This window comes from Schistocerca piceifrons, chromosome 1, assembly GCF_021461385.2.
Source record: "Schistocerca piceifrons isolate TAMUIC-IGC-003096 chromosome 1, iqSchPice1.1, whole genome shotgun sequence".
Lineage (NCBI taxonomy): Eukaryota > Metazoa > Arthropoda > Insecta > Orthoptera > Acrididae > Schistocerca > Schistocerca piceifrons.
Genome location: NC_060138.1, coordinates 1,231,156,817 through 1,231,168,478, shown reverse-complemented (window position 1 = coordinate 1,231,168,478; position 11,662 = coordinate 1,231,156,817). Strand labels below are relative to the sequence as shown.

The following is an 11,662-nucleotide window of genomic DNA, read 5'->3' as shown; positions in this document are numbered from 1 at the left end:
AATGGGCTGATGAGCGCTCTAATTGGGAAGTTGGATATAGATGATGAGCCACCGGCAGACTCAGTAGAAACTATTAGAGAATAGGCTGATGAGCGCTCTAATGGGAAGTTGGATATAGATGATGAGCCACCAGCAGACTCAGTAGAAACTATTAGAGAAAGGGCTGATGAGCATTCTAATGGGAAGTTGGATATAGATGATGAGCCACCGGGAGACTCAGTAGAAGCTATTAGAGAATGGGCTAATGAGCGCTCTATTGGGAAGTTAGATATAGATGATGAGCCACCGGCAGACTCTGTAGGAACTATTAGAGAATGGGATGATGAGCGCTCTAATGGGATGTTGGATGTAGATGATGAGCCACCGGCAGACTCAGTTGGAACTATTAGTGAATGGGCTGTTGAGCGCTCTAATGGGATGTTGGATATAGATGATGAGCCACCGGCAGTCTCAGTAGGAACTATTAGAGAATGGGCTGATGAGCGCTCTAATGGGAAGTTGGATATAGATGATGAGCCACCGGCAGACTAAGTAGAAACTATTAGAGAATGGGCTGATGAGCGCTCTAATTAGAAGTTGGATATAGATGATGAGCCCCCACCAGACTCAGTAGAAACTATTAGAGAATGGGCTGATGAGCGCTCTAATGAGAGGTTGGATATAGATGATGAACCACCAGCAGACTCAGTAGAAACTATTAGACAATGGGATGATGAGCGCTCTAATGAGAAGTTGGATATAGATAATGAGCCACCGGCAGACTCAGTAGAAACTATTTGAGAATGGGCTGATGAGCACTCTAATGAGAAGTTGGATATAGATGATGATCCACCAGCAGACTCAGTAGAATCTATTAGAGAATGGGCCGATGAGCGCTCTAATGAGAAGTTGGATATAGATGATCAGCCACCAGCAGACTCAGTCGAAACCCTTAGAGAATGGGCTGATGAGCGCTCTAATCGGAAGTTGGATATAGATGATGAGCCACCGGCAGACTCAGTTGAAACTATTAGAGAATGGGCTGATGAGTGCTCTAATGAGAAATTGGATATAGATGATGAGCCACCACCAGACTCAGTAGAAACTATTAGAGAATGGGCTGATGAGCGCTCTAATGGGAAGTTGGATATAGATGATGAGCCACTGGCAGACTCAGTTGAAACTATTAGAGAATAGGCTGATGAGCGCTCTAATGAGAAGTTGGAAATAGATGATGAGCCACCACAAGACTCAGTAGAAGCTATTAGAGAATGGGCTGATGAGCGCTCTAATGGGAAGTTGGATATAGATGATGAGCCACCGGCAGACTCAGTAGAAACTATTAGAGAATGGGCTGATGAGCACTCTAATGGGAAGTTGGATATAGATTATGAGCCACCGGCAGTCTCAGTAGAAACTATTAGAGAATGGGCTGATGAGCGCTCTAATGAGAAGTTGGATATAGATGATAAGCCACCACCAGACTCAGTAGAAACTATTAGAGAATGGGCTGATGAGCGCTCTAATGAGAAGTTGGATATAGATGATGAACCACCAGCAGACTCAGTAGAAACTATTAGAGAATGGGCTGATGAGCGCTCTAATGAGAAGTTGGATATGGATAATGAGCCACCGGCAGACTCAGTAGAAACTATTAGAGAATCGGCTGATGAGCACTTTAATGAGAAGATGGATATAGATGATGATCCACCAGCAGACCCAGTAGAAACTATTAGAGAATGGGCTGATGAGCGCTCTAATGAGAAGTTGGATATAGATGATGGGCCACCAGCAGACTCAGTAGAAACTATTGGAGAATGGGCTGATGAGCGATCTAATGGGATGTTGGATATAGATGAGGAGCCACCGGAAGACTCAGTAGAAACTATTAGAGAATGGGCTGATGAGCGCTCTAATGAGGAGTTGGATATAGATGATGAGCCACCACCAGACTCGGTAGAAACCATTAGAGAATGGGCTGATGAGCGCTCCAATGGGAAGTTGGATTTAGATGATGAGCCACCAGCAGCCTCAGTAGAAACTATTAGAGAATGGGCTAATGAGCGCTCTAATGGGAAGTTGGATATAGATGATGAGCCACCGGCAGACTCAGTAGAAACTATTAGACAATGGGCTGATGAGCGCTCTTATGAGAAGTTCGATATTGTTGATGACCCACCACCAGACTCAGTAGAAACTATTAGAGGATGGGCTGCTGACCGCTCTAATGAGAAGTTGGATATAGATGATGAACCACCAGCAGACCCAGTAGAAACTATTAGAGAAAGGGCTGATGAGCGCTCTAATGAGAAGTTGGATATAGATAATGAGCCACCGGCAGACTCAGTAGAAACTATTAGAGAATGGGCTGATGCGCACTCTAATTAGAAGTTGGATATGGATGATGATCCACTAGCAGACTCAGTAGAAACTATTAGAGAATGGGTTGAAGAGCGCTCTATTGGGAAGTTGGATATAGATGATGAGCCACCAGCAGACTCTGTAGAAACTATTAGAGAATGGGCTGATGAGCGCTCTAATGGGAAGTTGGATATAGATGATGGGCCACCGGCAGACTCAGTAGAAACTATTAGAGAATGGGCTGATGAGCGCTCTAAATGGACGTTGGATATAAATGATGAGCCACCAGCAGACTCAGTAGAAACTATTAGAGAATGGGCTGATGAGCGCTCTAATGGGAAGTTTGATATAGATGATGAGCTACCGGCAGACTCAGTTGAAACTATTAGAGAATTGGCTGATGAGCGCTCTAATGAGAAGTTGGATATAGATGATGAGCCACCACCAGACTCAGTAGAAACTATTAGAGAATGGGCTGATGAGCGCTCTAATGAGAAGTTGGATATAGATGATGAACCACCAGCAGACTCAGTAGAAACTATTAGACAATGGGCTGATGAGCACTCTAATGAGAAGTTGGATATAGATAATGAGCCACCGGCAGACTCAGTAGAAACTATTACAGAATGGGCTGATGAGCACTCTAATGAGAAGTTGGATATAGATTATGATCCACCAGCAGACTCAGTAGAAACTATTAGAGAATTGGCTGATGAGCGCTCTAATGGGAAGCTGGATATAGATGATGAGCCACCGGCAAACTTAGTAGAAACTATTAGAGAATGGGCTGATGAGCGCTCTAATGAGAAGTTGGATATAGATGATGAGCCACCACCAGACTCGGTAGAAACTATTAGAGAATTATCTGATGAGCGCTCTAATGGGAAGTTGGATATAGACGATGAGCCACCGGCAGACTCAGTAGAAACTATTAGAGAATGGGCTGATGAGCGCTCTAATGAGAAGTTGGATATAGATGATGACCCACCGCCAGACTCAGTAGAAACTATAAGAGGATGGGCTGATGACTGCTCTAATGAGAAGTTGGATATAGATGATGAACCACCAGCAGACTCAGTAGAAACTATTAGAGAAAGGGCTGATGAGCGCTCTAATGAGAAGTTGGATATAGATAATGAGCCACTGGCAGACTCAGTAGAAACTATTAGGGAATGGGCTGATGAGCACTCTAATGAGAAGTTGGATATAGATGATGATCCACCAGCAGACTCAGTAGAAACTATTAGAGAATTGGCTGATGAGCGCTCTAATGGGAAGTTGGATATAGATGATGAGCCACCGGCAGACTCAGTAGAAACTATTAGAGAATGGGCTGAGCAGCGCTCTAAATGGACGTTGGATATAGATGATGAGCCACCAGCAGACTCAGTAGAAACTATTAGAGAATGGGCTGATGAGCGCTCTAATGGGAAGTTGGATATAGATGATGAGCTACCGGCAGACTCAGTAGAAACTATTAGAAAATGGGCTGATGAGCGCTCTAATGAGAATTTGGATATAGATGATGAGCCACCACCAGACTCAGTAGAAACTATTAGAGAATGGGCTGATGAGCGCTCTAATGAGAAGTTGGACATAGATGATGAACCACCAGCAGACTCAGTAGAAACTATTAAACAATGGGCTGATGAGCGCTCTAATGAGAAGTTGGATATAGATAATGAGCCACCACAAGCCTCAGTAGAAACTATTAGATAATGGGCTGATGAGCGCTCTAATGGGAAGTTGGGTATAGATGATGAGCCAAGGGCAGACTCAGTAGAAACTATTAAAGAATGGGCTGATGAGCGCTCTAAATGGAAGTTGGATATAGATGATGAGCTACCAGCAGACTCAGTAGAAACTATTAGAGAATGGGCTGAAGAGCGCTGTAATGGGAAGGTGGATATAGATGATGAGCCAACGGCAGACTCTGTAGAAACTATTAGAGAATGGGCTGATGAGCGCTCTAATGGGAAGTTGGATATAGATGATGAGCCACTGGCAGACTCAGTAGAAACTATTAGAGAATGGGCTGATGAGCGCTGTAGTGGGAAGTTGGATATTGATGATGAGCCACCAGCAGACTCAGTAGAAACTATTAGAGAATGGGCTGATGAGCGCTCTAATGGGAAGTTGGATATAGATGATGAGCCACCGGTAGACTCAGTAGAATCTATTAGAGAATAGGCTGATGAGCGCTGTAATTGGAAGTTGGATATAGATGATGAGCCACCAGCAGACTCAGTAGAAACTATTAGAGAATGGGCTGATGAGCGCTCTAATGGGAAGTTGGATACAGATGATGAGCCACCGGCAGACTCAGTAGAAGCTATTAGAGAATGGGCTGATGAGCACTCTAATGGGAAATTAGATATAGAAGATGAGCCACCGGCAGACTCAGTAGAAACTATTGTAGAATGCACTGATGAGCGCTGTAATGGGATGTTGGATATAGATGATGAGCCACCGGCAGACTCAGTGGGAACCATTAGAGAATGGGCTGATGAGTGCTCTAATGGGATGTTGGATATAGATGATGAGCCACCGGCAGACTCAGTAGGAATTATTAGAGAATGGGCTGATGAGCGCTCTAATGGGAAGTTGGATATAGATAATGAGCCACCGGCAGACTCAGTTGAAACTATTAGAGAATGGGCTGATGAGCACTCTAATAATAAGTTGGATATAGATGATGATCCACCAGCAGACTCAGTAGAAACTATTAGAAAATGGGCTGATGAGCGCTCTAATGGGTAGTTGGATATAGATGATGAGCCACCGGCAGACTCAGCAGAAACTATTAGAGAATGGGCTGATGAGCGCTCTAATGGGAAGTTGGATACAGATAATGAGCCACCAGCAGACTCAGTAGAAACTATTAGAGAATGGGCTGATGAGCGCTCTAATGGGAAGTTGGATATAGATGATGAGCCACTGGCAGACTCAGTAGAAACTATTGGAGAATGGGCTGATAAGCGCTCTAATGGGAAGTTGGATGTAGATGATGAGCCACCAGCAGACTCAGTAGAAAATATTAGAGATATAGATAATGAGCCACCGGCAGACTCAGTAGAAACTATTAGAGAATGGGCTGATGAGCACTCTAATGAGAAGTTGGATATAGATGATGATCCACCAGCTGACTCAGTAGAAACTATTAGAGAATTGGCTGATGAGCGCTCTAATGGGAAGCTGGATATAGATGATGAGCCACCGGCAAACTTAGTAGAAACTATTAGAGAATGGGCTGATGAGCGCTCTAATGAGAAGTTGGATATTGATGATGAGCCACCACCAGACTCGGTAGAAACTATTAGAGAATTGGCTGATGAGCGCTCTAATGGGAAGTTGGATATAGACGATGAGCCACCGGCAGTCTCAGTAGAAACTATTAGAGAATGGGCTGATGAGCGCTCTAATGAGAAGTTTTATATAGATGATGACCCACCACCAGACTCAGTAGAAACTATAAGAGGATGGGCTGATGACTGCTCTAATGAGAAGTTGGATATAGATGATGAACCACCAGCAGACTCAGTAGAAACTATTAGAGAAAGGGCTGATGAGCGCTCTAATGAGAAGTTGGATGTAGATGATGAGCCACCAGCAGACTCAGTAGAAACTATTAGAGAATGGGCTGATGAGCGCTCTAATGGGAAGTTGGATATAGATGATGAGCCACCGGTAGACTCAGTAGAATCTATTAGAGAATAGGCTGATGAGCGCTGTAATTGGAAGTTGGATATAGATGATGAGCCACCAGCAGACTCAGTAGAAACTATTAGAGAATGGGCTGATGAGCGCTCTAATGGGAAGTTGGATACAGATGATGAGCCACCGGCAGACTCAGTAGAAGCTATTAGAGAATGGGCTGATGAGCACTCTAATGGGAAATTAGATATAGAAGATGAGCCACCGGCAGACTCAGTAGAAACTATTGTAGAATGCACTGATGAGCGCTGTAATGGGATGTTGGATATAGATGATGAGCCACCGGCAGACTCAGTGGGAACCATTAGAGAATGGGCTGATGAGTGCTCTAATGGGATGTTGGATATAGATGATGAGCCACCGGCAGACTCAGTAGGAATTATTAGAGAATGGGCTGATGAGCGCTCTAATGGGAAGTTGGATATAGATAATGAGCCACCGGCAGACTCAGTTGAAACTATTAGAGAATGGGCTGATGAGCACTCTAATAATAAGTTGGATATAGATGATGATCCACCAGCAGACTCAGTAGAAACTATTAGAAAATGGGCTGATGAGCGCTCTAATGGGTAGTTGGATATAGATGATGAGCCACCGGCAGACTCAGCAGAAACTATTAGAGAATGGGCTGATGAGCGCTCTAATGGGAAGTTGGATACAGATAATGAGCCACCAGCAGACTCAGTAGAAACTATTAGAGAATGGGCTGATGAGCGCTCTAATGGGAAGTTGGATATAGATGATGAGCCACTGGCAGACTCAGTAGAAACTATTGGAGAATGGGCTGATAAGCGCTCTAATGGGAAGTTGGATGTAGATGATGAGCCACCAGCAGACTCAGTAGAAAATATTAGAGATATAGATAATGAGCCACCGGCAGACTCAGTAGAAACTATTAGAGAATGGGCTGATGAGCACTCTAATGAGAAGTTGGATATAGATGATGATCCACCAGCTGACTCAGTAGAAACTATTAGAGAATTGGCTGATGAGCGCTCTAATGGGAAGCTGGATATAGATGATGAGCCACCGGCAAACTTAGTAGAAGCTATTAGAGAATGGGCTGATGAGCGCTCTAATGAGAAGTTGGATATTGATGATGAGCCACCACCAGACTCGGTAGAAACTATTAGAGAATTGGCTGATGAGCGCTCTAATGGGAAGTTGGATATAGACGATGAGCCACCGGCAGTCTCAGTAGAAACTATTAGAGAATGGGCTGATGAGCGCTCTAATGAGAAGTTTTATATAGATGATGACCCACCACCAGACTCAGTAGAAACTATAAGAGGATGGGCTGATGACTGCTCTAATGAGAAGTTGGATATAGATGATGAACCACCAGCAGACTCAGTAGAAACTATTAGAGAAAGGGCTGATGAGCGCTCTAATGAGAAGTTGGATGTAGATAATGAGCCACCGGCAGACTCAGTAGAAACTATTAGAGAATGGGCTGATGAGCACTCTAATGAGAAGTTGGATATAGATGATGATCCACCAGCAGACTCAGTAGAAACTATTAGAGAATTGGCTGATGAGCGCTCTAATCGGAAGTTGGATATAGATGATGAGCCACCGGCAGACTCAGTAGAAACTATTAGAGAATGGGCTGAGCAGCGCTCTAAATGGACGTTGGATATAGATGATGAGCCACCAGCAGACTCAGTAGAAACTATTAGAGAATGGGCTGATGAGCGCTCTAATGGGAAGTTGGATATAGATGATGAGCTACCGGCAGACTCAGTAGAAACTATTAGAAAATGGGCTGATGAGCGCTCTAATGAGAATTTGGATATAGATGATGAGCCACCACCAGACTCAGTAGAAACTATTAGAGAATGGGCTGATGAGCGCTCTAATGAGAAGTTGGATATAGATGATGAACCACCAGCAGACTCAGTAGAAACTATTAAACAATGGGCTGATGAGCGCTCTAATGAGAAGTTGGATATAGATAATGAGCCACCACAAGCCTCAGTAGAAACTATTAGAGAATGGGCTGATGAGCGCTCTAATGGAAAGTTGGATATAGATGATAAGCCACCGGCAGTCTCAGTTGAATCTATTAGAGAATGGGCTGATGAGCGCTGTAATGGGAAGTTGGATAAAGATGATGAGCCACCAGCAGACTCAGTAGAATTTATTAGAGAATGGGCTGATGAACGCCCTGATGGGAAGTTGGATATAGATGATGAGCCACCGGCAGACTCAGTAGAAACAATTAGAGAATGGGCTGATGAGCGCTCTAATGGGAAGTTGGATATAGATGATGAGCCACCGGCAGTCTCAGTAGAAACTATTAGAGAATGGGCTGATGAGCGCTCTAATGAGAAGTTGGATATAGATGATGAGCCACTACCAGACTCAGTAGAAACTATTAGAGAATGGGCTGATGAGCGCACTAATGAGAAGTTGGATATAGATGATGAACCACCAGCAGATTCAGTAGAAACTATTAGAGAATGGGCTGATGAGCGCTCTAATGAGAAGTTGGATATGGATAATGAGCCACCGGCAGACTCAGTAGAAACTATTAGAGAATGGGCTGATGAGCACTCTAATGAGAAGATGGATATAGATGATGATCCACCAGCAGACCCAGTAGAAACTATTAGAGAATGGGCTGATGAGCGCTCTAATGAGAAGTTGGATATAGATGATGGGCCACCAGCAGACTCAGTAGAAACTATTGGAGAATGGGCTGATGAGCGCTCTAATGGGATGTTGGATATAGATGAGGAGCCACCGGAAGACTCAGTAGAAACTATTAGAGAATGGGCTGATGAGCGCTCTAATGAGGAGTTGGATATAGATGATGAGCCACCACCAGACTCGGTAGAAACCATTAGAGAATGGGCTGATGAGCGCTCTAATGGGAAGTTGGATTTAGATGATGAGCCACCAGCAGCCTCAGTAGAAACTATTAGAGAATGGGCTAATGAGCGCTCTAATGGGAAGTTGGATATAGATGATGAGCCACCGGCAGACTCAGTAGAAACTATTAGAGAATGGGCTGATGAGCGCTCTTATGAGAAGTTCGATATAGTTGATGACCTACCACCAGACTCAGTAGAAACTATTAGAGGATGGGCTGATGACCGCTCTAATGAGAAGTTGGATATAGATGATGAACCACCAGCAGACCCAGTAGAAACTATTAGAGAAAGGGCTGATGAGCGCTCTAATGAGAAGTTGGATATAGATAATGAGCCACCGGCAGACTCAGTAGAAACTATTAGAGAATGGGCTGATGCGCACTCTAATTAGAAGTTGGATATGGATGATGATCCACTAGCAGACTCAGTAGAAACTATTAGAGAATGGGTTGATGAGCGATCTATTGGGAAGTTGGATATAGATGATGAGCCACCAGCAGACTCTGTAGAAACTATTAGAGAATGGGCTGATGAGCGCTCTAATGGGAAGTTGGATATAGATGATGGGCCACCGGCAGACTCAGTAGAAACTATTAGAGATTGGGCTGATGAGCGCTCTAAATGGACGTTGGATATAAATGATGAGCCACCTGCAGACTCAGTAGAAACTATTAGAGAATGGGCTGATGAGCGCTCTAATGGGAAGTTTGATATAGATGATGAGCTACCGGCAGACTCAGTAGAAACTATTAGGGAATGGGCTGATGAGCGCTCTAATGAGAAGTTGGATATAGATGATGAGCCACCACCAGACTCAGTAGAAACTATTAGAGAATGGGCTGATGAGCGCTCTAATGAGAAGTTGGATATAGATGATGAACCACCAGCAGACTCAGTAGAAACTATTAGACAATGGGCTGATGAGCACTCTAATGAGAAGTTGGATATAGATAATGAGCCACCGGCAGACTCAGTAGAAACTATTAGAGAATGGGCTGATGAGCACTCTAATGAGAAGTTGGATATAGATGATGATCCACCAGCAGACTCAGTAGAAACTATTAGAGAATTGGCTGATGAGCGCTCTAATGGGAAGCTGGATATAGATGATGAGCCACCGGCAAACTTAGTAGAAACTATTAGAGAATGGGCTGATGACTGCTCTAATGAGAAGTTGGATATAGATGATGAACCACCAGCAGACTCAGTAGAAACTATTAGAGAAAGGGCTGATGAGCGCTCTAATGAGAAGTTGGATGTAGATAATGAGCCACCGGCAGACTCAGTAGAAACTATTAGAGAATGGGCTGATGAGCACTCTAATGAGAAGTTGGATATAGATGATGATCCACCAGCAGACTCAGTAGAAACTATTAGAGAATTGGCTGATGAGCGCTCTAATCGGAAGTTGGATATAGATGATGAGCCACCGGCAGACTCAGTAGAAACTATTAGAGAATGGGCTGAGCAGCGCTCTAAATGGACGTTGGATATAGATGATGAGCCACCAGCAGACTCAGTAGAAACTATTAGAGAATGGGCTGATGAGCGCTCTAATGGGAAGTTGGATATAGATGATGAGCTACCGGCAGACTCAGTAGAAACTATTAGAAAATGGGCTGATGAGCGCTCTAATGAGAATTTGGATATAGATGATGAGCCACCACCAGACTCAGTAGAAACTATTAGAGAATGGGCTGATGAGCGCTCTAATGAGAAGTTGGATATAGATGATGAACCACCAGCAGACTCAGTAGAAACTATTAAACAATGGGCTGATGAGCGCTCTAATGAGAAGTTGGATATAGATAATGAGCCACCACAAGCCTCAGTAGAAACTATTAGATAATGGGCTGATGAGCGCTCTAATGGGAAGTTGGGTATAGATGATGAGCCAAGGGCAGACTCAGTAGAAACTATTAAAGAATGGGCTGATGAGCGCTCTAAATGGAAGTTGGATATAGATGATGAGCCACCAGCAGACTCAGTAGAAACTATTAGAGAATGGGCTGATGAGCGCTGTAATGGGAAGTTGGATATAGATGATGAGCCAACGGCAGACTCTGTAGAAACTATTAGAGAATGGGCTGATGAGCGCTCTAATGGGAAGTTGGATATAGATGATGAGCCACTGGCAGACTCAGTAGAAACTATTAGAGAATGGGCTGATGAGCGCTGTAGTGGGAAGTTGGATATTGATGATGAGCCACCAGCAGACTCAGTAGAAACTATTAGAGAATGGGCTGATGAGCGCTCTAATGGGAAGTTGGATATAGATGATGAGCCACCGGTAGACTCAGTAGAAACTATTAGAGAATAGGCTGATGAGCGCTGTAATTGGAAGTTGGATATAGATGATGAGCCACCAGCAGACTCAGTAGAAACTATTAGAGAATGGGCTGATGAGCGCTCTAATGGGAAGTTGGATACAGATGATGAGCCACCGGCAGACTCAGTAGAAGCTATTAGAGAATGGGCTGATGAGCACTCTAATGGGAAATTAGATATAGAAGATGAGCCACCGGCAGACTCAGTAGAAACTATTGTAGAATGGACTGATGTGCGCTGTAATGGGATGTTGGATATAGATGATGAGCCACCGGCAGACTCAGTGGGAACTATTAGAGAATGGGCTGATGAGTGCTCTAATGGGATGTTGGATATAGATGATGAGCCACCGGCAGACTCAGTAGGAATTATTAGAGAATGGGCTGATGAGCGCTCTAATGGGA

At 44.0% G+C, this 11,662-nt stretch overlaps 2 protein-coding genes across 2 annotated transcripts; both read left to right on the top strand.

The window, feature by feature from the left end:
* Positions 1 to 9: 9 nt before the first annotated feature.
* On the top strand, positions 10 to 2,367 carry LOC124779978 (protein IWS1 homolog). The gene is made up of 5 exons (XM_047253748.1): positions 10 to 63; positions 109 to 453; positions 574 to 765; positions 811 to 1,155; positions 1,201 to 2,367. Exons 1-5 carry the CDS (start codon positions 10 to 12, stop codon positions 2,365 to 2,367), a joined length of 2,103 nt encoding a protein of 700 aa, XP_047109704.1.
* A 9-nt stretch (positions 2,368 to 2,376) lies between these two features.
* Positions 2,377 to 9,321, top strand: LOC124779962. The gene is made up of 6 exons (XM_047253746.1): positions 2,377 to 4,041; positions 4,087 to 4,500; positions 4,555 to 5,055; positions 5,101 to 6,027; positions 6,082 to 6,582; positions 6,628 to 9,321. Exons 1-6 carry the CDS (start codon positions 2,377 to 2,379, stop codon positions 9,319 to 9,321), a joined length of 6,702 nt encoding a protein of 2,233 aa, XP_047109702.1.
* Positions 9,322 to 11,662: the final 2,341 nt, after the last annotated feature.